The 26,552-nt window shown below is 55.7% G+C and overlaps 1 protein-coding gene across 2 annotated transcripts in view; it reads right to left on the reverse strand.

Moving 5' to 3' along the window:
* Nucleotides 1-7,396: 7,396 nt before the first annotated feature.
* Nucleotides 7,397-26,552, reverse strand: part of EPHB3 (EPH receptor B3) — a 54,985-nt gene continuing 35,829 nt past the window's right edge. Inside the window, exons 4-16 of one of the 2 annotated variants that reach the window (XM_073359232.1) lie at nt 19,305-19,460; nt 18,677-19,012; nt 17,816-17,940; nt 17,490-17,658; nt 17,295-17,400; nt 16,362-16,414; nt 15,975-16,097; nt 15,638-15,885; nt 14,939-15,154; nt 14,681-14,830; nt 14,378-14,571; nt 13,947-14,102; nt 7,397-13,352 (exon numbers count right to left, since the gene is read on the reverse strand). In XM_073359232.1, the coding sequence (XP_073215333.1) occupies nt 13,244-13,352; nt 13,947-14,102; nt 14,378-14,571; nt 14,681-14,830; nt 14,939-15,154; nt 15,638-15,885; nt 15,975-16,097; nt 16,362-16,414; nt 17,295-17,400; nt 17,490-17,658; nt 17,816-17,940; nt 18,677-19,012; nt 19,305-19,460 (2,141 nt within the window). In that variant the 3' untranslated portion in view covers nt 7,397-13,243. Of the gene's footprint in view, nt 13,353-13,946; nt 14,103-14,377; nt 14,572-14,680; nt 14,846-14,938; nt 15,155-15,637; nt 15,886-15,974; nt 16,098-16,361; nt 16,415-17,294; nt 17,401-17,489; nt 17,659-17,815; nt 17,941-18,676; nt 19,013-19,304; nt 19,461-26,552 lie in introns of both variants that reach the window. The other variant, XM_073359231.1, reaches the window with a different exon arrangement.

Here is a 26,552-nt window from a genome sequence, read left to right on the forward strand (position 1 = left end):
ATTTGGAAAAGCGTCCTGAGTGCACAGTTTTGAGGGAGATCAAAGAAGCGGCTAGGTGTAATACAAGGTAATAATAGGTGACTTCAGCTTCCTGCATGTAAACTGGCAAAGTGTCACAGGAGGACAGGGTTTAGAGAAGCAATTTCTCAACATCCTAAACACCTGCTTCTTGGAATAACTAGTTCTAGAGCGCTCCTGTCGGGGGTTAGGTAATAACCAACGTTGATTCAGACAGTTACACTAGGTGAACCATCAAGTCACGGTGACCAGACAGAAGTTCAGCATTCTCCAGAGAAGATTCACAGTTTTTGGGTTCAGCTCCAGGAAAGAGGGTTTCCTACCCAGAAGGAAACTCGTCACAAATGAAGAGTTTCAGCAGGGAGGCTATGTGAGTGAACGGAGCAGAGACGCAGCAGGTACACACGCCTCATCACAAGAAAGGCAGCAGGAAGACAAACAAAAAAAACAAAAACAAAAGCAGGGTGGTTAAATGGCAAAGGACAGGTGGTTAAAGGAGACAAACCGGCATCCTTCAGAAAATGGAATTCCAGCCCAAGTGAGTACCAGAGGAAGGAGTACAAACTGTGGCCAGTTCCACTGTAATACGGATTTTGAAGACAACAAATTCTTTTAAGTTAGATCAGAAGCAAGAAGTTGGGGAGAGAATTGTTGGCTTCGCTGGGCCACCGGGGAACAATTAAAGAAGAAAAGGATATTGCAGGAAAACTCCCCAACCTTTGTGTGCCCATCAGGCTCCACCGCAGTGGAAGTTGCAGAGATCCCCACTTTTTTCGGTGCAGAGGAGGAAGCACTGTTACAATTTGAGGTGCCCAAAGTAGAGGGGCTGCAATAAACTGATAAAAATAAATAGCAACAGGTCTCTAGGACCAGATGGTACCTCCAAGAAATCAGAAGGAGCTTCTGAAGTGAGTGGCTGAGTTTTAGCAAAAATATGCCATTGCTCATTAAACTCAGCTGCTAGGCTGGCCAACTGCAAGGCAGCAAATGTTGTGTGTGTTTTTTAAAAAGGCGCTAGGGGTGTTCCTGAGAACGTCAGACCAGCAAGCATTACTTCAGTACCAGGTAAACTGGTTGAAAGATTAATTAAACAGAGAATTATCAGACACGTAGATGACCACGATATGATGGAGACAAACCAGCCAGGCTCCTGTAAAGGAAAATCATACCTCTTTAATCTACTAGGAGTCTCTGAACCTATTCAGAAAAATAGTGGCCAAAGCAGAGCAGCTTGACATAATGCAGCTGGACTTTCAGGAAGTCTTTGATGAGGTCCCTCACAAGTGGTTATTAAAAAAATGAAGTAGCCATGGAGTGAGAGGCAAAGTAGTACCAGGGTTTAGAAACCAGTTAGATGGGAAGCAAAGAGTAGGAATAAATGATCAATTTGCCACATGGCCCAAGGTTAACAATGGAGTGGAACATGCTGCTTACTATCAGATAGATCTGTGATCTACAAAAGGGATGAGCAGTGTGGTGGTAAAATATGCAGCGGATACAAAATTCTTGTCTACTCTAGAAAAAGTTTGCCGGTAGACCTGTACTGGGATAGCTATTCCAGCACTGATCCTAGTGGAGGTGCATCTTATACTGACAAAGGAGTGCTTTCACCTGTCTGTCCTGTGCCCCCATCTCCCTTCCTTGACGAGGCATCACAGTGAGGAAGTGCTGGATTAAAAGGCCCCAGTCCACGGGTTTCTCAGCTGTGATTGTGTTTGATAATCAAAAGCTGCGTTTTGTCTCTTGGGCCAGTCCCATTTCAGATTTTCCCTGAAACAATGCAGACAGGCAGCCGGATGATTAATGCGGGTATGTTTGCAGTGAACCTTCCATGCTAGTTGAAGGTTGCCAAAGAAGATCTCAGCTTGGAAATATTTTGGGGTAGCGCCATATTCTCTATGGATCGTGTCTTCTAAGGGCTGCATCTCTGCAGTGCCCCAAATGAGCACCTCCAGCTTGGGGGGAAAGCATATTTTCCTTGCTTGTTTCTGCATCCTTTTCAGAACCCCTGAGAGCTTTCTCCCATGTTCCTCTGTAACATACTGCAGAGATGAGGGCCATATAAGCATCCAGCTAGCTAGCTCGCATTTCTCCTGGCTATTAGCCATCAAAGTAACAGATTATCCTCGTTAACCCCTACCGCCCCAGGTTCCTTCTGCTCTGAAACACTGCAAGTGTCCTGGCTACACTACATAGTAAGTAACCCTTTCTCAGAACAGCGCTGTCGTGGTAAGGAATCTTTTGGGGGCCTGGTTTGAATGCCCCTTGCCAAGATGCCTAAGACAGGTCTGGTCTGGGAACCATTCTTGCTTCTTGCAGTGCAGGGAATACATGTGGGAGTGTTGGAAATACTTCGACCCTGCCTCGCAGAGCTCTATGAGCACAATCACATGGCCAGAAATGGACCCCAGTCCACCTCCAGGCAGGGCATCCAACACTCCGCTCCTTTTGGGGCGGGTGCGCACACAGCCAGTGCAGCCCGCTCCCTCCCTCCCGGGGTAGCATTCCTCCTCTCTGAGCGTCTCCTAACTGCCCTCCTGCAGGCTCCCCAGCCCTTGGGTGCAGGGGGAGCCGGGAGAAATCCAGGAGCAGGAGCCTTTCCTGCCACAGGCAGCCGTCACGCCAGGACTGCAGTGAATGCACATTTAGCTGCTGCTTTTCAGCCCCCCACCGGATTCCCCCCACCCCCTGCGGTGCATGTAAGTTTGTTCCATCGGTTCCATGAAGACCCATTTCCTTCAGTCCCAGGGACCGGTAATGCAACCGCTGTGTCCTGTGGGGCCTGCCCCACATCCCCCTCTGTGACCCCATTCGCCCTGCTCTTGTGGGGCTTTAGTGGCTCGTTAGTAAAGGGGCAGCATTAGGAGCTGGAGCCAAAGGTGCACGTGGCAAAGATCAACCATCCCAGCCCCACGGGCAATGACACCCAGATTCTCCCCCCACACACACACAGCTGTTATTGAGCCACAAAGACTTTCACAGGGAAAAAAAAACTCCATGGGAAAACGCCGCTCAGGGGCCTGCGCGTTGTCAGCATCTGAGCAGGCTTTACACCTTCCCCATAAATAATCCTAACAGGAACCAGAAGGAGCTGAGCTGGAGCCGGGGGGAGCGTCCCGCAGCTCTGGGAGACAGGCAGGGGCCTCTCCCCTTCCATTGCTCCAGGGGAAGCACAGACCGAGCAGCCGGGCAGGGGCCACACAGACTCCTAGGCCTCGCTTCAGCCCGTGAAAAGGACGTGGCCCTGTCGGTCCAGCCAGCCTGATCCCCAGCCCGACCCGGCCCTCCTGAGCTGGGCTCTGAACGGCTGCATTAATGGCCTTGCACTTCCCCATTAAGCAGCGACTCCTGGGCGCATGGCCAGAGCGTGAGGAAAGCAGGGAGGGTCGTGGCCTCAGGGGTTTCAGTGCGGAGGGGGGGCCCGTTCCAGGGGCTCACTCACCAGTGCTTCATGAGCCCCATTTAGCCCCCCGCCCCTTCCCTGCTCTCAGGTCCCCCCCAGCCCCAGGCTGCTGGGCCCTACTTCGTGCAGGCGGATGTTTTGGGCCTGGCCCACCCCGTCTCGGGGCGGCTTGTCTCCTGGTGGGGTGGGGGGAAAGAGGCCGAAGGCTGATTCTTTCCAGCTGTATAGGCCCAGGCAGCTGACACGGTTTCTGAGCCGTGCTGCCAAGGCCGGGAGTGTCAGCCAAGAGTTAGCAGCCAGAGCGCTGAGAAGCCAACAGCCTTGGTCAATTAATCCCAACTCTTCCTCCCCTTTTCGGGGGAGGGACTGAGGGAGAGGCGCTAATATTCCCCTCCAAGCTCCCCGCCCCCCGGCGCTGAGCTTCGCCTGGGCTTGGGGTGGGAATTCGGAGCGGTTGGTCCCCACGTCCCAGCCAGGGAGGAGGGACTAACTTTCCCCAGGCTCTGGGGTGCCCTGCCCCAGGCTGTGCTTTCCAGGCAAGGCAGGAGCTCACGATGACTGGCAGGGCCCTGCTGCCGTACCCCTCACCCACAGGGACGGGGGAAGGGGACAGCACTGTGCCAATCGCAACACACCCAGGCCTGGAGGCCACAAGGGTGCCAGTCCGGCCCAGGAGCGCAAAGGCCATAGGACTGTCTCCGCACTGCCGGGGGTGGGGGCTCACTGGGGGGCAGCCAGGGCACGGCTGTGATGGGTCAGGCAGAGCACCCGTGCCTGGCATGCTGCCGATGGGGGCGCTGAGCAGGGCGGGTGGGGCAGGTATCCCACAGTGCCCCAGCAGCCCCGGCCCGGCTAAGGAACCTGGGGATTTTATGCAGCCTCTCAGGGCACTGGGGAGTCCCCGAGTGCACATTCACGGGAGGAGGGAGGCCTGCCTTTCCCAGTGACAGGGGCCTGCCGAGGTGCTGAGCTACACCCCAAGTCAGGCTTCAAGCGAGCTGGTGCATGGCTAAGATCCTCTGTTTATTAACTAGGTGTCTCGTGGCTACCCACAACTTGTGCTTGTAGCCAGCTCTGGCCCCTCTCCAGTTACAGGCATGGTACGAAGCTAATACCTGGACAGGCCTTAGTGTGTGGTTACTTGGGGGCCTTTAAGGCTGCTCCCTCCTATCCCCAACAGGCCCTGTAAGCCTTGTCTGACGCTAGGCCACATCCCAGAAGGGGGCGGTCCCTTTAAGAGGATAGCAATGTGGACTCCAAGCAGATTAAACATTGCCCAAGCTGGCCCCCGCCTCCTGCCTGTCTTCACCTGCGGCCTGGTGCCATCAGGGCAATGAGACACAAACTGCAAACAGCACCACTGCTCCAGAGGCAGGGCCCTTGGCTAGTTTACCCAGCTGGGGCTCGCCACAGAGCTCGGAGGGCAGGGTGGCATCTCTGATTCTAGGAAAACAGGCTTCGTGCGAGGTGCTAGCCAGGGGGATCCTGGTGCTGAGGGGCCCCAGGCATGAGAGGGGACAGGTGGCAGGTCTCTTTTAGACCTGATATTCGGGGCAGTGGGTCGGTCTTGCTCACCCATGCGAGATCCCAGGACACTGTCTGCAAAAGCTGGGGTGTTAGCCCCAATCCCTGCCCTGGCTAAAGCCTTCTGCAACAGCAAGACACTGGATTGCTGCCTTGCTCAGCAGCCACTGTCTATCCCAGAGGGGGCTGCATTGCAATGCTGGGCAGGCACTTCCCAGGTTGCAGGTTAATAAAGCCCCATAAAAACACAAGATCTTTCCTCTCTCCCCACCAGCCAGGCAGCTCCAGTGAGCTCTGCTCGCCCAGCCCTGTAACTTGCTGGGTTGGCTCCAGGCCCAGGTACCTGGCTGGGGCTCAGACACAGCCCAGGTAACACGCTGTGCTTGGATTGAGCTGCACTTTCAGCAGCAGGGAATGAAAATAAAGGGAAACCCGTGGGCGAGCTCTCCAGGCCCCATTCCGGGACGCCGATAAGCAGGCGCCAGGCAGGAGGGGAGGCTACACCCACACCAGGGACATCTTGCAGCCCCTTCTCTCCCCTGCAAGTGCAGGTGGAAGCTCCTCCTGCTAGTGGGGTGCAGGGCAGGAGGCTTTGGGGCCCCTCCCTCTGGTTTGTTTGGAGACATAGGCACTGCTCCCGCTCCTGCCTGAACTTTCCAGCAGCTCCAGGCTCTCTCCAGCCCCAGGAACAATTGGATCCTTTGTCTCCCCCTTAATCTCCTGGTTAGGAATTAAAAGGGGGAGAACAGCAGGAGCACAAAAGGCCCCTTTGCATGGGCTGTGAGGAGAGCAGGCCAGGAGCAGAACGGGGTGGGGATGGGGGTGTTCTGCTGCCCAGGAGCCTGCATGTGGCCACTGGGGCCACCTCCCCAGGAGACATGAGACCAACACACATGACCAGCCCCCATCCCTCACGTCTGCCCATGTTTCCTGCTCCTCTGCACAGCTGCCGCCATCCCATCCCTGACACGCCCAGGGCATGGGGTGCCCTGGGCCTGGCCCCTCCGCCTCCCCTGGGGAGCAAGCGAAGGAATCTCCCTCCAGGCAGGAGTGGAGGGGCCAGGGATGGGTGAATTAACAGGCTGAGACGGCAGAACATGGAGCCAAGATTTGAAGCGGACATGGGGTACGCATCAGCAAACCTCTCTCCCACGCTGCCCTGCCCAGGCAGAGGGAGGGGCCAAGGGGTCCGGCTCAATGCAGCTGCTTCTGGAGATGGGTCTAGCAGCCCTGGGCCGCCCCAAGAGGAACCAGCACACCAGCTCCTGGGCCTGTATATTAGGGACAGCCGCTAAGAAGCCTTTCCTTGGAGAGCTGTGGGAAGTGGCAGGGCAGGTTCTGGTGTCACCTACCCCTTTATCTCATTGGCAGGTATCCAGGTGATGGAGAGCTGGGGCCAGTGCTGGGGGACCTCTCAGCCACTCACCCCCAGAGAGAGACCTGCTGGGGTGGCAAGCCTGGAGAAGGGCTAGGGCTGAAAGCTCATCTTTGCTGCTTTATACCTCAGTTTCCAGCCCACCCCCCCCCCCCGCCCCAGTCACTCTGGGGGGTCCAGCTCATCGGTTACTATGGCAGCACAGCACAGCACAGCCTGGATTTTACTTCCCCAGTCTCCTGTTCTTCCTGTCCCTCCTTTACAAAGCCTGGCCCTGGGAGGAGCAACCCACAGCAGGGGTTGTACTTAAAACCACTGCAGGTTACCGAATGCAACTGACGCAGCACCGTGGGGCTGGAGCTCAGGACTAAACCCCCTAGCAGCTGCTCTTAGCATCAGAACAAGGTGCTCTGGGAACCAAATCCTTGCAGTATCGAGAAATTGCTTCTCCGCAGCCCCTTCCAAGGGCCTGCGTAACACAAAGCTGGGGAGTGCAGAGAAGGGGGACCTTGCCCCCGGCTTATCGGCCAGACTCTAGGCCTGATCACCCTTGCTCGCAGGACTGGGAGCCACATCCCAGGCTAGGGGACTTCCCAGCTTTAAAACTTTCCCTAATTAAACAGAGCTTCTCTGGGGCTGTACAGATGCAGCTCCCAGCTACTGCTAAGGCATTTATGTGGAGCACCACAGGCTGCCCCTCGGCCTGCAGCAAGCCCCCAGCGTAGGTGATTAGGTTGTGCAGGGCATAGCATGAGTAGAGAGGATTGGGGCTGGGAGATGGGGCAGACGGTGTTCTGAGAAGGGATGGCCCAGTGTGTAGACAGCCATTGAGAGTACAGGGACACCTGCTAACAAGCAGCAGGTCTCTCTCCTAGCAACCTCCTTTTGCTGGGAAGCAAGAATCCAGCAGACACTGGCTGAAATGGGGACAGCACACCGGGGATAGTGAATAGCAAACAGCAAGGAAGAGCAGGACCACAGCTCCCTGGGGAGCGGCCTTATGTGGAGCCCCCTCCACTAGCTGGTCTCCCCCGAGACCAATAAACACACACAAACCAAGGAGCTCCATAGATTTCTTAAATAATTTAATTGAAAAAAGTATTTCTTTAAAAAATATTTCTACAAATGCATGATTGCATCATTTGTTTCTTTTTTTCTTTTGTTTTTTTTTTCCTTTTTCACCATTAAATACATCTCAATATATAAAAACGGTGGCAGGTACAGTACAGGAGAACCAATCGGGGGGTGGGGGACACACTGACTGGAGACCCCCCCCGAGCGTCACCAGGTGCAAACCAAGCTGTGCTGAAACAGGACTGGCCGGGGGCGGGCTGGGATACGAAGCTCGGGTTCAGGAATGCTGCAGTTGTACAGGTGAGAGTCTGACTCTTCAAGGACTGCCGCCAATCAAACTTCAGTTTAACAGGAGCAAGCGTAGCTAGTGTGAAGCTCAGAATCGGAGAGGACCAAGAACTGGTGGGCACTGAGGACGCACCGTGTTTGTTCTATAAATGGATCTGAACCGTGGCCCGGACCAAGCTGGCAGAACTCATTGCCAGACCCGCACGCAGAGGTGGCATGGGAGGATGAGGCAGAGATGCAGATCTCAGAGGTACAGCGTGCAGTGACAGAAGGAGAAGAGGTGACCAGAGTACAGGACTGGGGGGGTGGGGCGCGGGGGTCTGGGCAGACTTGGTGCGAGGAGAGGAGACGACTGTATAAGAGAAAGGGCTGACGGACAGAGCAGAGTGAGGAGTAGAGACAGTACCGAGTTCTGACAGATCACTGTAGCAGTCAGGGCTGCGGAGTGTGCATTTGCTCTGCAGGGAACAGGGCAGCACACGGCCCCCCAGAAAAGAAAGCTCAAGAGGTAAGGCAGGGGCTAGAGAAGACCAGAGGTGGGCGGAATGAGCCCACTAGTCATGACAGGGAGCGGCTGACTGGGAAGAGCAGTGGGGCTGCAGAGAATTGGGCTAAAATGCCAGGAGCTGGAGCTGGAGATTGAGCCAAGTGCACAGAGAACCGCAGCAGCGGGCACAGGGGAACACGGTGGTGGGAGGATGCGGTGTGTGGGTGGGTGCCAGCGATGGCCTCTCTGTGGAAAGGGCCAGGCATTAGACTTATATTGGTTAGCTGGGGCACACGGTGAAGACAGGACCCAGGGCAGCAAGTGGGCTGAGCACCAGGGAGACCGTGTAGGGCACCCACACCGGAAGGGAGAGCCATTCAAGGTGGAATAAGGGACACCATGAAACAGAGGAAGATCTCTTCTGAGGCCTGTCTCCCTCCCCTCCCCACTACTGTCTCTCTGCTGACTTTGAGGGCTCAGTGCTTGGGGAGGGACTGGGCCAGGGGGAGGCACAGCTTTGCAGCAGGCGTTCCCCCCCCTCAAGTCTGCCCCACTTTGCCCTTCAGGAGGGCTGCATGATCCCAGGCCCCCCACCTCCAAAAGGGCACAGCACGGTGTGCCTGGAGAACGGAGCTCGCTTTGTCACATCACGCTTGGAGTGCAGGCTCCGAGGCGGTTCACTATTCGAGATAGCGGGCTCCCCGCTGCTCAGATACCATGTGTATCCAGGCTGTTAGCGTCCATCTCCGGGGGTGGGTCCATCACGCGGATCAACGGTTTCCATCTCAATTCACCCTTGACTGGAAGGGTGGCCCCAGGCAACATGGTCCCCAAGCCACTGGCAGCTGTTTCTGGGAACTCCAAGGACAGGCACATTCGCAGGAGTGGGACGCGGCAAACAGCCTCTGCTCTGAGGGAGGTGCAGGGAAAGAGACCAATCAACTGCTGAACGGCTGGAGGAGTCGGTGCCGAGCACCCAGAGGAAAGGGACAAAGAGGCAAGATGCCTTTGTCAGAAACAAACCAGGCCACAAAGGAGCCTAGTTCCTTCCCTGGGCAGGCAAAGACGCTGATTGGACAGACAGGGACGGCGCTGTGGGAGAGCCCAACACACATGGCGCATTTCACGCCATTTTGGAAAGGATCCGCTTGCCCCGCTCCATACCATGTGCTGACAGCTGCTGCGGGGAAGCCTGTTGCTAGGCAACTCTGGGCCCCCCAGCACTGGGTGGCGTTAAGCCAGGGGCGTATCCACTCATTGGCAGACCCATCTCGCCCCGACAAGGCCCTGCTCTGGGCCAGGCTGTGAAACAGGGAGTGATCTCGTTTCAAAGCTCGGCCCCGGCTTTGGTGCCTTCCCCCCGGCAACGGTGGTCGCAGTTGCAGAGCCCAGCCTCAGGGCACGAATGGGCTTTGGAAGGAGTTTTTAGAAAAGCAAAGCAAAATTAAATGGACATTTGTTTCATGCCACACGGAAGAGGAACCAGTACAAAAATGGAACAGAACAACCTTTCCCACCCCTTACACCCTCCCAAGGAGCAATCCAGGACTCCCCCTGAGCTGAGACCTAAGCTATGCAATATTTCCATCAGTGAGCGGGAGGGTTAAGAGGCAAGGTCTCTAATGAAACTCAGCTGACGATGACGGGAAGGATCCCAAATGCTCAGAAGGACTGAATTAAAATAGAGCCTGAGCTTGATAGAGTGAAGGAACAGGCTATAAAACAAAACCCGGAACAAAGTGCCATGCAACAGAAGTCATATAAAGCAGAATAGGCCATGATCCTGGCGCGAGAGCTGGTCCCGCCGTGGAAGAACTGCCAATATGGAACTGCCTAGTTGAGCTGTAGGACAGACTGTCACACACAAGAGGAGGGAGGGGATTGTCCAGCCCAACAGGGTGGACTGAGGGTGCTATTCAACCTCGCATTCGGTTCTGGACAAACTGAGGAGAGTTCAGAGCATGGTGACACCTGATTAAGGTTTGAGGAGTGCCAGGGTGATTCCCTGGCATTATTCGGGCTGGACAAGATGATACTGGCTCCTTCTGGCCTGGGTCTCCAGGAAGCTAGGATCTGAGGAAGAGCTGAGAGAAAAGGCAGGAGATTCAGACTGGTAGGAGGAGAACCATCCACAGATGCATCAAGGGATGTCAGAGAGGAGCAAGCCCAGTTGTACTCACTAGGCTCCAGAGACCCACCAGGCAGAAATGGGCTTGAACCGCAGCAAGGAAAACCCAGGTTTCCATCGGCACGTGTTGATGCCATCCCCGGAGCTTTCGAAGGCTATGGGGGACATTCCTCTCCCAAGGATGGCCCAGGGATCGTCAAGTCAGCGGCGCCACAGTGCAACGAGGCAGCTAATAGAGGCCAAGGTTACGATGCGACAGACATCTCCGCCCCAGAATGAACGGCAGCCCAGGCACTCCCAGTAAGAGGCATGGGCAAGCAGCCAGCGGCACCCGACACTGGGAAAAATGAGCTTTGGGTTCTCCAAGTTCTGGCTGCTAGGAGAGCAGAGTGGAGGGGTCTAGAGACAGGACTCCCCTTAAAGGGCATGGAGATACCCAACTCCAAGCCTTCTATGGTGTTTGGACAGAGGTAGCTGGCTCCAGCTCAGCCTGCTAGGGAGCACTTGAGGAAGGGCGTTTGCCTTGAACGACTTCACCTCCCGCTGTTTGAAGTCACTGTGTTTCTCTAGAAGAGATCTTGGCAGCTGTCCCATGTGGGAGGTGTCCAGGCTGGGCAGATTTTGATTTGTTTTTGGTTGTCACTTGGACTGATAATATCCAGGTTTCTTTTGAAGCTTTTTACTGACTTATCAATTTAAATTTTCACAGCTGGGTGAAATTATGGAGGGGGGGAGGGGTCAACATCACATGTCAAAATACAGGCCATCAATACCCTTAAATCGAACTCCAATGAGTTCTCAAGCAGCATCTATCTGTAAATTGCCATGATCACCCATGGAAATATTTCTTCCACTGGTCTGCGTGTGCGCGGTGAAATCGAAGTTCACTGACATTTGCCGATAAACATCGAATCCTTCCAAACCTAGAGGTGGTGGAGGATCAGGCATGAATTTTATAGCTGAGTCACGGGCGTAGCTAGTTGCTGCACTCCACCCAAGTTGTCCCCTCCTTACGCCGGGCTAAGTAGTCCCAAGGGAATGCTGGGATGCTGGAGGACTGAAGTTCTCCAGCGAAGAGCAAAGGTGGGCAGAAGAGGGAAGATGGTCTCTAACAGCTCTCTCCTTTTCTGTCTAGAAGGGCTATCAGCAAGAGTGGCCAATAGACAGGATAGAACAGGGCCTGGCTCAGCAGCCAGGAAAGTCAGACAAGCCCAGCCAGCCTGGGCGGTTTCTCCAAATTTGGGGTTGGGCCCAGGCAGAGCTCCTGGCACCGGTAACAGAGGCTCTGCTCCCAGCCCACTGGCTGCACCCGCTTGGCTGGTCATGCCTGGCTTTGACTCTAGGTTTGTTTTGCACAGTTCGGTTCAGGCCGAGAGGGTTAGAAACCAGCACCGTATAGTGCCCTGCATGTAGCTCTTCATGGCCACGCCTGTGTGACCCCTAAACCCAAGCCCCACTTCCTGCTAGCCCTCAGGCAGGGTCACCCCACTCCCTCTGCGGCCAGGGGACAGTACCCTTCTCCTTGCCCTTACGGACTCCTACAGGGCAAGGCTCCCTAGCAAGCATTGCAGGGGAAGGGCAGGGAGAAGCTGGTGCGTTTGTGGACACAGCTGAGGAAGTGGCTAAGACCCTGTATGACCATCATGGCATCGGGTGGCAGGACAGCTACGCCTGATTGGCAGGGAAGGGGGTTATACTAGTGAAGCCAGCCCTTCTGCCAGCTCCCTGTGATATTTACAGCCAGGGGCCGGAGCACAGGGCTGGGGGCAGGGAAGGACCATGCCCCGTGCTCCAGAAGGGGGGGAAGAGCACTACGCCTGTACAAAGGAAGGAATGGGCTTGTGCTCCATGTCTCTTGAGTTCTGTACAGCGGCAGAGACTAAGCGAGCGAAGGAAACTCAAGTAAAATTCTTATTGCCTTTATTCTGCCCATGCCCTCACCCAGCTGGCCAGCACACATGCACGCACGCTTACGCTGGGACTCTCCCCCCTCGCTCGGGACAAGCCGAGCGGCCAGGAAGAGTCAAAGCAGCAGAAGTGAGAGTCTTTTGGCAGCAATCACAGCGTGCGTCAGGAGATGGTCGCGCTCTGACAAGACCCGCTCCTTCTGCATAAAACAGGAGACTGGGGAGAAGCCGGGCTCCGCAGCCAGCTCGGCCTGGCCTCCCTGACGGCGCTCCGAACTCTGGCTGAGCAGGAGCAAGGCTGCCTTTGCTCCCCTGGTCCCTGTGCAAACTCGCGCTGATGGCCTTTCTCCGCAGTCCAGATTCGGCCATAAAACAAAGAGGGATGAGAGATCTGGAGTTGGTGTGTCCAACTCCCTGCATAGTAATCTCACTGCGGTCAGGTTCCGGCGTCCAGAGGCAAATGGACCGATACCCCCCCCTTCCGACACATTCCAGTGCAGATCCCTGTATGGGGGCAGCAGGGGGACATGATTGTCTGGGGCTGCACAGGAGAAGGCCAGGTCGGACCCCGCTCCATGCCCTTCACAGTCGGGCAGCTGCTGTGTATGCTTGTATCCCCACAACCCCCTCGCTAGGCCACAAGCTCGGGAAAGTGCCCGCAGTGTCTCCAAAAGGCGCGTAGCGAGAGGAGAATGTTTGTGACTTTGGGGTTAAGGAAATCCAAGAAGCGGAACAACTCCTGAACCCACGGCGCTGTGTGCAGCGGAGATGGGGCAGGAAGAGGGGGTGAAGTCTTCATCCGATAATCTGTCTTCAATATGAAGACTGCATCGCCGGCTCTGTTCCAAACACAAACACAAGGCTGGTCTCCCTCTCGGCCCAAGTGCCTTGGATTCACGGAGGCGTGTCCCATCCCGTGTGACTGTCAGAGGCTGAGAAGCTCCACGCAAAGGGGAAAACAGGAAGCTGGGTCGCACCACAAACTAGAATCTTATTGACAGATTCCCTCAGTCCATTCCAGCCCCAGAATTTCCTGTGGTCAAACCTGAACCGGGAGGGTCTGGTTCATTTGCAGCCTCATGTCCTGAATACTGCTCAGGATCTTCTTTTGATGTCCTGCGAGTGTCACCCCTATCCTGAGCAGGTCTCTGAAAGGACAAGAGGAGGCAAAGCTCGTAACAAGTCTACACACTCCTTGGAGAGCCCTGTGCAGGGGCATTTCCGCTGCAGCATTAACCACTGGCTGATGGAGCAGACAGATATTCCCCAGCTGTGTTTAGAGGGGCCCAGAACACGGCAGCAGAAATCCTTTAATGCCACTTGGCCTCCTGGCCAGACACAACAACAATCTAGTCAGGGTCTGCACCCGTCCCAGCTTCATATGAATCCCCTACACCCCCAGCCATGCACTGATCTTCGTCTACTTCTCATGGCCACTACACTGCAACGAGTCTCAGAGCCTAGGTCGATTGACTCCGGCTCGTGGGCCTCAAACGAGCCACATACACATTTGGCTTAGGGCTGGAGTGCGGGCTCTGAGACCTGGCCTAAGAAGCTACTTAATTCTAAGAGCAGAGGTGCTGGACACTGATCACAGAGCTTTCCCAGCCCAAGACGGAAAACTTGCGCACACTTCATTGTTCTTAGGCAGGAGGCATCTGCCCTCAGAGCTGCTGAGTGCTCTTCCTCCCAGCAGTGCCCTGTGACCAGGCCCAGCTCCCAGCCCCTTCAGCCCCACTCACTCCGCTGTCATCTGCGCCACCAGGTCGAAGGATGCAAATCCAGCGTTGACAAAGCTCTCCTTGTACCGTCCCATTTTGATGGCGTCGAGCCAGTCGCCCACGGTGGTGAAGGTGGTGTAATCCGGCACGGTGCGGTCCAGGAGTGGCTGAGACACGCTGCGGGGATAAGAGCGAGCCCAGAGTTAATGCGGGGAGGACACAGGGTGCTGTTGGGCTGGGGTAGGTACAGACCTCTGCCAGGCACTGGTGGATAATGGGGTTCCCCCCGGCGCTGTCTCCACCTGGATCCCCACCTCTAGCCCCCTAGGTTCTAGCTCAGCCAATGCCTGGCTCCAGCCCATGCAAAGCAGATTCCCCAGCATTCCCTGCACTGCAAAGGGACGAGCGGCCTGGCGGGGTCGCTACCGGAGCAGGGAGGGGAGGGCACTGACCCAGACTGGACGCTGGCGATGACCTTCAGGCTGGCTGCGTTCCGGATGAGCTTGTCCAGCGTATTCACTATCTGTGCAAACTTGGGCCGTAGGTTGCGGTCACGCACCCAGCAGTCCAGCATGAGCTGGTGCAGCGCCGTGGGGCAGTCCATGGGCGGCGGCAAGCGGTAATCCTGCTCCACAGCGTTAATCACCTGCCAAGACACACAGGCACGCACGCGCTCAGAGCGGCTGCGAGTCAGCCAGGCGGCCAGCCCCCCCCGGCGCCACCAGAGCCTGGCTCCCACCCGTGGTCGCACTTACATCCTGGTTGGACATGTCCCAGTAGGGCCGCTCCCCATAGGACATGACCTCCCACATGACGATCCCGTAACTCCACACGTCGCTGGCCGAGGTGAACTTGCGGTAGGCGATGGCTTCCGGAGCCGTCCACCGGATCGGGATCTTACCACCCTGTGGGGAGAGACGCTTAATTCCATTATTTAGTGTCTACCTCAGGGCGCCCCCGCGGCCCTGCCCTCTGCGGCCGGGCAGAGGGGTGCCGACAAGAATCTCACATACCAGCGAGCTGGTGTAGGTGGGGTCGGCGGGGTCGTCCTCCAAGAAGCGCGAGAGCCCGAAGTCCGACACCTTGCACACCAGGTTGCTGTTGACGAGGATGTTGCGGGCGGCCAGGTCGCGATGCACGTAGTTCATCTCCGCCAGGTACTTCATGCCGGCCGCGATGCCGCGCAGCATCCCCACCAGCTGGATCACCGTGAACTGCCCGTCATTCAGCTGCCGGCAGACATTGGGGAGAGGTCAGAGGGGTCCCAAAGGTGAGCCCTTCGTTCCCTGCTTCCACAGGGGGCTTGGGGAGGGGTTCTGATCTCCCCCTAGAATGGGCCAATGAACCTGCTTAGAGGTTCTGGCTAGCTGAGCCTCTAACACTCCCACCGCAGGAGAGGGAAGAGTATATGTGGGGGGGGACGACCCTAACACACTATTACTCTCTTCATAAGGTGCCACCTACCTCCCGCCCACCGTGCTCCTCCAACAGGGCCCCTCCTCCCCATCCCAACGTTCGAACCCTGGGGGCATCAGTGTGAAATGCAGAGAAGCAAAGGCGTGTGAGAGCCGAACAGGACGGGAGCGATGAGTGCAGAGCAGAGGGCTGCCCAGCCAGAGAGAGAGAGAGAGGAAGGGGAGCAATTCCATTCTAGCCTCCTGTCCTCCCACACCCCTGGGGCACAGCCTGCCCCGCATTGCAGCAGGCCTCACCCGGAGGAAGGAGTCCAGGGCGCAGTTCTCCATGAACTCCGTGACGATCATGACTGGCCGGCTCTTGGTCACCACGCCCTCCAGGTGGATGATGTTGGGATGGTCAAACTGCCCCATGATGCTGGCCTCGCTCAGGAAGTCCCGCCGCTGTCGCTCCGTGTAACCCACTTTTAGGGTCTTGATGGCAACGAAGATCTCCCGCCGGCCCGGCAGCTTCAGGCGGCCCCGGCAGACCTCCCCGAACTCCCCTGCAGGGGAAGAACAGCGGAGCGGTTACGGACAGCGAGAACTCCCTGGCAGCCCTGCCACACGAGCCGTGCCCCGTCAGGTGACTTGCCTGCTCCAATCACCTCCTCGATCTTGACGCAGGAGATGTCGATCTCTTTGGCAAACTCCCGGACTGCCTCGTTGGGGTCCTCGTAGGTGAAGGGGTCGATGTAAACCTTCATCCCGGGAGTGACTGCGAGAGCAGAGCAAGTCAGGCCCAGTGGGAGGGCGCGGTCCCAGCAACACCCCTCAGCCCGACCTACAGCGTCATAGGACATCCTGGGGCCCAGGCCAGGAACTCTAGCACCAGACACAAAGCCCCCACAACTAAGGAAATCATCCCAGTCTCGCTGCCCTGCACACGCGGGGGTGCAAGGGCCGGGTCACACTCCCGTACTGTTGCAGCACGCAGGGCTTGGGGGCAGGAGCATGCACTAGGGGCTGGGGTCACACTCACTGTATTGTTGCAGCTTCTCCGTGTACTCCGAGTCCGTACCGCTCCGCTGCTTCCTGCCCAAAGGAGACAAGAGCCATTTCAGGACAGTCCATGCCTGCTGCGTGCCGAGGGGGCCACAGGTAAGTCCGCAAGCCAGCAGCGGAGCAGATGCCCCGCTCCAGCACTGCACGGTGTCAAGGTCAGCGCCTTTCCTCCCCTTCTCCCTGTATCGTCACCCTCAGCCTAGAAGCAGGGACATAGGCATGAACTGCTGGAGGGGACATTTGCTCTGGGCTTGGCTGCCCTGATTCATAGTGGCTCAGAGACCCTGAAAGGTTTGCAGCGGGCAGGGCGAGATCTCACAGGGGCACAGGGCGTGTCATGAAGCCAGCTCCACCTGAAGGCCCAATGAGGGCTGCAGTGGTAAAGGTAGGCTGAAGGCTGGCTCAGGTTGGGGGCGGGTTGCTAGTCGCGTACAACCCAGTTTACATCCGATGGCCTCTTACTGCTGAAGAACAAAGCCGTGGGGAGGAACACTCACTGCCATGCTCCATGGGTGCAGACCTGCTGCCCAGGGAGGCCAGGTGGGAGCAATGAGGTTTGGGAGGGGCACCTGCTCAGCTGATGTTCCTCGACAGAACATCCTCCCCTGCCGGCTTAACACCCATCTAGCACCACATGCAGAGGACAATGGAGCCTGACGGGCCTGGAGCGATGGTTATTCTAGTGCAGTGGGAAGGGTTCTGCTAGAACCCCATGCGGACACTGCACAACGTGGTGGAGCGGCCCCGGGTCTGGAAGGCCTGGCCCCTTCACTCCAGAACCCGGCATGCAGATGGGTATTTGCCTTAAAACACAGACAGTCTGAGGGATACCCCAAACACTGCAACAGGGACAAGGCCCTGCAGGACTCCTAGCCTGGGGCTCACACGCTTTCCCCGCCAGAGCTGGTACCTGAAGCAGACAATAGCAATCACCACCACAGCGATGACAAAGACCAGGCCTGCAGTGGCTGAACCCACGATCAGGGGCAGCTCCTGGAAGCTCTTCCCGCTGGAGCCTGTGGGAGACATGGGAGGCTGATCAGAACAAGGGGCTGAGCCGGGGCGTGGGATGGGAGCAGGAAGGGGTTCCAGTCCCAGCACATACCGTCTTCTGCAGGTGTCTGGAACTCCACAGGGAGGCTGTACCGGCCATAGCCGGCCACAGTGCGGGCCCGAACCTGCACTACATACAGGGAGTTGGCCGTCAGCCCATCCAGCCGCACTGTGTTCTGCTGGCTGGTGACAGTGTTCGCGATGCCGTCACTCTGACCCTGCTGTGGGGCAGGAAGATCAGGGTCACTTACAGCGGTTGTCACAACCCCAAGCACCATCCTACCCCCTGCACCGGGGTTACCTCTATCACCATTACCCGCCCATGCATGTCCTGCAGGCAGCAGGGCTGGGGAGCGGGTGGCCTGGGCTCTCCTTTACCTTCTCAAAGTACTTGATTTCATAGTCCAGGATGATCCCATTGGGTCTCTCTGGGGGCGTCCATGACAGCATCATGCTGCTGCCAGTACTGCCGTGCAGCTGAATTCTGGGAACGGCCGAGGGGGCTGCAAAACAGAAGGAAGGGATGGGCCAGGTTAAGCCGCAGCATTCGCAGCCCCATGCCAGTGGAAACATGTCGCCAATCACTGAATTCATCCCCGGGGCCCCCCACAACGTCCCCCAACCCACATCCGTCTTCTATGGCTGAGACTAAACCAACGGGGCAAAGATCCCACCAACTGCTGATGAGACCAAGATCACACTCCTCCTGCTCTCCATGGTACCCTCCTCCGCCTCAGGGATGATGCCCACGAATTCTGCTCAGTGAGTGGCAGCAGTAGGTTTCCAGTGCATTGGAGCGGAGCCCAATGCAGGGGAAGGTGGAGAGGGAAAGCAGAGAGCGCATCACATGCTCTGAAGGTTTGGGAGGGTCCTGACCTTAGCCAGGCCCACAAGGGAGAAAGCCCATCTGCCCCTGCAAGCCGGGAGTCTCTGGAGCCAGGATTAGAGAGCTAGGAGCATCCACTAGGTCAGCCCCCTATCTTTGTTTGCAGGAGTTCTGATCTCATTCCTTCCAGGGACACTGATTTAAAAACAGAGAGAAGTAGCCACCCAGGGGATTAGATGCAGGAGCTTAGAGCCAGCAACGCTGCACAAAGGGCATGAACAAAGGACAATGGCCTCAGAGAGACTTTCAGCAGGAAACCCTGCTCTGGTTACTGGGGATATTACAGGAGCAGAGCAGAGATGCACCCTCTCCCCGGGCAGCAGCGGCTCCAGCCTGCAGCTGTCTGTACTGACCCGCCTGGTTGGTGGTGATGTTGACGGAGGCGAACTGGGGGGAGTGGGGGCTCTTGTTGGACACGCCGTTCACAGCCTGGATCTCGAAGGTGTACTGGGTGTGCGCCATCAGGTTGCTGATGTAGATGTGCCGGTCCGTCAGGCCGAGCTGGCGGGGCACGAACTCCACGTTGTCGTCGCAGCGCGTGCACACCCGGCGCTCCACGCTGCACTTCTTGCAGATGACGTTGTACAGCAGGTCGTCCCGGCCCCCCGAGTCCCGGGGCTCGCTCCACTCCAGCACCAGCGATGTCTCGTTCACGTTGGAGATGACGTTGAGAGGAGAGGATGGGACGCCTGCGGACGAGACACTCACATCAGAGCGGAGAGCGCCCCGAGGAGCCCCCAAACCCAGCCCACACCCGGATTTGTGGGGAGGTGGCCCTTTGGACCTGCAGCTCTCAGGACTGGATTCACTGCCTCTCGATCTGGCTGTTCATCCTTTACAGCGAGACGGTTATCCAGGACACCCCACTCCTCCAGCAGAGGAGAACTCAAACCACACTGCTGCAGACTGGGACCGCGATCCTGTCCCCCAAGGTCAGGGTCTGAGTGATCCAAGATGTCCGCTACACAGGGATAGACTTACTGGTGCAAGCACTGTCTGCGGAGTCTGCATCTGCCCGGAAGAAGCCGTTCCGACAGGTGCAAAGCATCGCTGCCCCAGAGCTCGTCCGGCTATTGGGGGGGCAGGGTGAGCAGAGACCTTCCCCTTGCTTTGACTTGAAGGTCCCGGGACCACAGGCTGCGCGGAGGGGAGAGAAGGGAAAAATGAACTTTGTTAGTAACGCTCCCGGACAGAACGCCTGGCCTGGGTCATTAGCCCCGCACAGAGAGTGCGGGAAAAGCTGCGGAAACCCGGAAGCTCCCAGCCCACCTGCCCTGACAGGACAATACGAAGATGCCCCCTCAGCCTGGGAGACTCCCTCGGAGCAGCAGTGGGGTTCAGAGTTACAGCAATCGAGGCTGTAAATCTTTCCCAGTGATGTTCTCCAGAGCCCAAAAGGCCAGGATGCCAGGTGCCCGCCTCAGCAGGAGACACTGGAGAAAGAGTGATTCACCTCAGATTCCTTCTGAACAGAGCGCTGACCCAAGGGACCGGACTGACTGCTGGGAAGGAGCCCAGAACTTTCCTCCGCGGCTCTCCAGCCCCGGACGTTCACTGCAGAAACCAATCCAAGCCCTAATATGGAGCTACCAACAGATCCCACCCCAACATCGCCCTCCCTCTTAGCAACCCCAGCCCAAACCTAGTGACTCTGCCCGTCACTGCGCCCTGGGCCCAGGGATTCAAAGCAGAGTCTTCTAATCCAGCGCTCAGCATGGCCAGCTCTCTAGGAACTGGTTTGTGATGGGAAACATGCCAAGCGCACCTGAGCTGGACGCAAGGGGCTTGCTGGCTGGCGCAGACGAGTGATTGTCACTAGCCCAGCTCAGCTGAACTCTTCTGGGCTTAGAGTAGCACCTGGGCTGAAGATGCCTCCAGGCATGGACAGAGGGCACCTTCCTACAAACATCGACACCTTTGATACACCAAGGAGGAAGACCACCTAACCAGGAGTTACTGGCCTTCCAGGGAAGTGGAGTAAATCTCAACTGGACAGAGCCCCCAGGAAGGGTATAGGGGAACAATCCTACACTGGAAGTCAAAGATGGCAGAGATATCTAGGGTCCCCTCTAGTTCATCTCCTGGGTCAGGGTAAGACTGGTCCCTAGAGCATGTCCGCCATTGCTTTCTCCTGTCCCTTGGGAATCCATGTCGCAGATGGATATATCTCACTGACAGTCAGCCCAAGCTTCCCCTCTCATTCTCTTCCCATTAGCCCTAGTTCTAGCCCCTTGTACTGAACTGGACAGCCTCTCCCTCCTTGGCACTTAGCCCCTTCAAACACACAGGCATTCGGCGGTGCTTTGCCCAGCTGTGTTTTCAATCTTTCCTTCCAGCTCTTCGCTCTGTTCTGCTGACTGTCCCCGAATCCCTGCAGGGCATGACGGTGCCCAGAAGCGATCACAGTTCTAGGCACAGTCTCACTTCAGCGGGACAGAAGGGGACCCCTGCCCCCCCTTGAGCTGTGTCCCGAAGCCGCTGCATGCGCAGCCCCCACGCCAAGCACCTCCCTTGCAGCTGTCCCCCCGGGACTGCCCTCTCAGCCTTTGCTGCTTTCCAAATGCCTCCTTCCCCAGTCAGTCTGCATCTCAAAATTATGACACCCCGTTCGTGCCAGCTGTTCCGTTTGCCCAGCGTGACCCCCAGGACAGTCCCAGGCACTTCAGTGGCCAGGTCATTAGTTCTCTGTTCCCGCTGGTTTTCCTCACCCCCCAAAGTTCAGTGCCCATTGCACATTTGACATGCTGTTCACCCCTCTTCCAGAGGAACTGAGCTGTTTGGACAGGACTCTGCATCAACTCCAGTGGTCCATCCCCAGCCCTGCCAGTTTTCAGGCCCCGTGACAGTGTCATTCCCCAGCCAGTTTAAAGTCATTTGTCAAGTAAGGTTAAGCCGTTCTCCTAGACGCTTTGCTAAACAGCTGCCTCTGCTGGGCTGCCCACGTCTGAAAACCCTCCCGATTCTCATCACAGGCCCTCACTGAGCAAAAGGCCTGGATCCCAGGCCTGGTTTGAACAATGGAGCGTTTAGCCCTAACAAGGGCTCTGTGAAAAGACGAACCCAGCACTTGAACCCGAAGGAGCCCAGCAGTGGCGAAGTGCCATGAAACTAACTAGCCCAGGTCTCGCACCGTCTCATTCACACCTGCAGTGTGGCTGATCCTGTCCCACGAGAAGGCAGGTCTCTCTCCAGGACCCTTCCTGAGCTACCAAGTATCAACAGCACTAACAAGGCCACAAAATAAGTTCGACCTCAGTGCACTGAAATGCTGGAAATTCATAGTTACAGCTGAAAATCTCTGCAGTCAGCCCCCTGCTATGCACTGGCATCATAGCTCATGGAGCATGTCAGTCACCCATCACTGAGCCACAAATGTGTCCCTCAATAGCCATGGGCTTCCCAGGATCTCAGAGATATCCTCCCCTCCCCTCCTGCCCCTCTCTAACCAGAGAGCCCTCCCTGCGCCACAGAAGACACGCTCAGAACCGTACCTCTCTTCCCATCCACCCGCTCACCCCGAGGTGTCAAACTGCCTTCAGTTATCCCTGTTCATCTCCGGCAGCTCCATCTCAGCAGACGAGCCTCCTGCTCTAGGCCTGCTACAACGCATCACCCACAAGATGAGAAGACTGAACCGCTCCATCTCTGGGGAGGCAAAAGCAGTTTCCGTTTACGAGGCATTTCCTACCACCCACAGTGGGAAGTTTTACAGCTGGGAACTGCAGCCTTGCACACAGGGTGTGGGGCATTTCGTAATCACACAATGGCTTGTTTTTATACACTTGCCCATCCAATCCTCCAGATTTACTACAGACACTAATTTCTTTCAGCAGCCATCAGCACAAAGCAGACACCTGGGAACCAATACCAACGTCTTTCCTAAGTTCACGCCACATTGCACCTTCATCCTCATTGCTGCTGCCGGAGAAAGATGGCCCAGCACCACAACCATTGACCCTTGATGCCGTAGTAGGGTCTCACGAGCGCAGAGATTCAGATCCAGAGCCACTGTCTCCCTCTCTTGGTCTTCAAATCACCCCACTTTGTGCCTCACGAATGCTGCCGAGTCTTGTAGACCTACAGGTCCAACAATCACAGGCTCGCAGACAAAACGGAGTTTTCCATTGAGAACTCCCTACACTAACCAATACTCCACATGACATCAGGGCCTGCCCTCTACCCGCACCACTCCACACCGGGGACAGTAAGGACAACCCCAGCTTCACCTACAGCAACTGTGGCTCTCACAAGTCAGCGCGTGTATAGCCACAATGCACTGAATTGGACATGAATGTTTCTTCCCTTTGTTAAGCTCTGAAATAAACTAACGGCATAGAAGTGTTTGTTGTACTGTTTTTTAATTGCATATTGGGTCACCCCCCACTGTTGTTGGTATCCAATAAAAACATCTATTTTTGGTAAAGAATTCATCTTTGTTACTTCGCAATATATGCTGCCGAATGCCTAGCGCTACTGAAAGTGCCCCCTACTTGTTACTGTGCAAGGCGACAGAACTCACAGGGTCAGGGCCTAACAAGGGAAATGATGATTGTAAATGTAAAGCAAGCACCACAAGACTAAGAGCTACATTAACAGCCAGTGCGATATGCGCAGATGCACATCAAGCAGCACCCAATTCCTAACAGAGCTCCAGAGCCAGATGCAGCACAGTCCATCACATCCCATTACTGCGGCTGACTGTTAAAGTGCTCTTTCAAGGCCTCCCTCAACCACAAAGCTCCTTGTTGAGCTCTTCCAATAGCCCTTGTGTCTGGCTGCTCCCACTCAGCACAGAGCTGCTCCACCTTCGCCCTCCACCCCAGAGCCAACTTTTCCCCCTTTGCTTCACAGATATTATGCAGGACACAGCAGGCAGCTATAACCATTGGGATATATTGGGGTCCAATCTTGTGAGTAAACAGCACCCGCATCCCTTCCATCGACCAAAAGCACATTCAACAGTCACTCTGCGCTGGCTGAGCTGACAGTTGCCTCTTTCTTTGGTGCTGACAAGGTGGCATTTCAACATCGTCAACACTGATGTCAGGGAAGCATCCCCCGTGATCCACTAACCAGGGAAAAATAGCCCTTTCTGTTGGATGTACTCTGTGGCAAGGTGGGTTGGTGCTAACATAGGGAGATGTGTGTCATCTATCACTCCACTGCAGTTTGGGAACCACACTGCTGCAAATCCATCCACTGTGTTCTGCACGTTGCCAAGAGTCACGGCTCTGCATAGCCGGACCATCCCTGACAGGTGTTTGTCTGACCTGCTCTTAAAAATCTCCAATGATGGAGATTTCATAACCTCCCTTGGCAATTTATTCCAGTGCTTAACCAACCAGACAGTTAGGAATTTTTTCCTAATGTCCAACCTAAACCTCCCTTTCTGCAATTTAAGTCCATTGCTTCTTGTCCTGTCCTCAAAGGTTAAGAAGAACAATTTATCTCCCTCCTCCTTGCAACAACCTTTTATGTACTTGAACACTGTTATGTCCCCTCTCAGTCTTCTCTTCTCCAGACTAAACAAACCCATTTTTTTTTTTCAATCTTCCCTCAAAAGTCACGTTTTCTAGACAGTTAATCATTTGTGTTGCTGTTCTCTGGACTTTCTCTAATTTGTCCACATCCTTCCTGAAACGTGGCACCCAGAACCAGACAAAATACTCTAGTTGAGGTCTAATCAGTTTAGAGTGGAAGAATTACTTCTCATGGCTTGCTTACAACACTCCTGCTAATATGTCCCAGAATTATGTTTGCTTTTTTTTGCAACAGTGTTACACTGTTGACTCATATTTAGCTGGTGGTCCACTATGACCCCCAGCAGTCTGTCCTCCACAGAATCATCTTGTCCCCCGCTGCTGTGGTTCTTCGTGCAGCTCTGCAAATACCGGAGGATCATGTACCCTGTGTTTGCAATGCTCATGAAAGCAATGCAGAGCTGGGCAGACTCCATGCTTCTGCCAGAAGCGGCGGACAGCAAGGAGCACCGTATGGCTTTGTGGGATTTTAATAAAAGGCACAAAAATTAGGGGATATGGGTGGCGTTACTGGATGGAGAAAGTTACACGATGGGACCTTGACCCTTTGCTCCCAGTCACGCCTGTGTGACTCATTTCTGCCCCGCTAGGCATTGCCAAATTTTCCCAAAAGACAGTGCACTGGACAATGGCAAGTTGCATGCTGTGATACCTCCTTGTGGTGTACTGCATGGTGCAAGTATTCCTGGTGAGTACGTGCAAGGAGTCAAGCATGCACACGCACAAGCGACCTACTAAGTGCAGTAGGTTTATGCGGACGTAACATGAGTTGACCAAAGCTTGTAGCGTAGACATGGCCTCGGCCAGCAGCTACGTCACTGGAAGGAAAGCTACTTACTGCAATGGTTCTCCAAGAGTATTGCCCCTAGAGGGGCCGCATGCTCTGCCACACACACCACCAGGCAAAGCAGAAAAGCTGTTATGGGCTAGAACACCAGGGTATGGGAGACCAACACCTAGCCACTGCTTAGCTCCTCTCCCTCCCATGGAAACACCACTGAAAACGCTAATGCAGAGGGAAGGAGCGGATCTACAAAAAGCAATACTTACTAGTGAGTGCGTAACCTCTCTTTCTCCTTCACTGCACTGTCTTTGCAGTTCCCCACCCTAAGAGACAATTAAGCAGCAGAAACCCTCAGGAAAAAGCCGAGTGCTACTGATTAAGAGCCTTATGCATTACTCTGATTTGGAAATCCAATCTAGACTCAGCAAAGCAAATGCTTTTAAGTCTACCAGGAGGCTGGTTCACACTCTTACAGAGACATTATGCAGGCAGGCTGCAGAAGCTGCTATCCCTCCATCTGACTGGGCTCCAAATCCTTTAGACATGGAGGTTCCAGCTAAGTCAGGGGTGGGCAAATTTTTTAGCCCGAGGGCCACATCTGGGTATGGAAATTGTATGATGGGCCATGAATGCTCACAAAATTGGAGGTTGGGGTGTGGGAGGGGGTGAGGGCTTCGGCTGGGGGTGCAGGTTCTGGGGTGGGGCTGGGGATGCGGGGTTGGGGGTGCAAGAGAGTGCTGCAGGCTGGGACCGAGGGGTTTGGAGGGTGGGAGGGGGATCAGGGCTGGGGCAGGGGGTCGGGGTGCAGGAGGGGGTCAGGGATGCAAGCTCCGGGCAGCGCTTACCTCAAGTGGCTCCCAGAAGCAGCAGCACGTCCTCCCTCTGGCTTCTATGCGAAGGCACGGCCAGGTGACTCTCCATGCTGCCCCGTCCTCAGGCGCTGCCCCTGCAGCTCCCACTGGCCGTGGTAGCTGGCCAGTGGGAGCTGCAGGGGCAATGTGCAGAGCCCCCTGGCTACCCCTATGTGTAAGAAGTTAAGGGGGGACATGCTGCTGCTTCCGGGAGCCATGCGGAGCCCTGGACCCCACTCCCTGGCCGGAGCTCGAGGGCCAGATTAAAATGTCTGAGGGGCTGGACGCGGCCGCTGGGCTGTAGTTTGCCCACCCCTGAGCTAGGTCATAGCACACCGATTACAGCGCTCAATCCATTGTGTTACTTTCTGAGCTGAAGTCACCAGGTCTTTGGGTCCCCTAACAGCCTGGTAGATTTAGAGTTTTACCATTTAGACTTTACCCTGGCTTTGCCCTAGAAATCAGTAGATACTGGTATGTGGACGGGCTCAGATGAAAATCCAGGACCACCACTAGCCACGAATGGGGATGGTGTCTGCCATGTACACTTTTTCTTGATGGAAAGTCCAGAGGGAGGGTCTGCAGCTCGCACTCACCTCGCCAATTCCATGGCCACTACCAAACCACACGTAAGTGAAAAATGGAGACAGCAGACACCCAAAGAAGCCTCTGTGTGTTTAGATAGCCAGGCTCACGTCCCATATGGTTACAAACCGGTGGATACAAGTTCAGATTTAAGGAACCATACTATGAAGGGATGAGGAATAACTGAAGTCCCTTGGACACATCAGGCTGAAATAGCTGCCATGTACACTTGACCTATGGCAAGAGAAGCCTGAGTCCACAAGGGGGACAGAAAATCCCAAACTGAGACAACAGGAGAAACTCCCTTAGTTTTCACAAGGCAGGAAACCCTGATGCTGCAAGTACAGCTTTACTGAGGCGATGAAGCTGAGGAGTTCTGGCTAGATCCCAAGTTGGACAGTACCCCGCCTCCCGATAGCCTCCTGCATGCTTGAGGGGACATAGCATTCTTTGCTTCCTGTTCTAAACG

Source organism: Lepidochelys kempii, chromosome 9, assembly GCF_965140265.1.
Source record: "Lepidochelys kempii isolate rLepKem1 chromosome 9, rLepKem1.hap2, whole genome shotgun sequence".
NCBI lineage: Eukaryota > Metazoa > Chordata > Testudines > Cheloniidae > Lepidochelys > Lepidochelys kempii.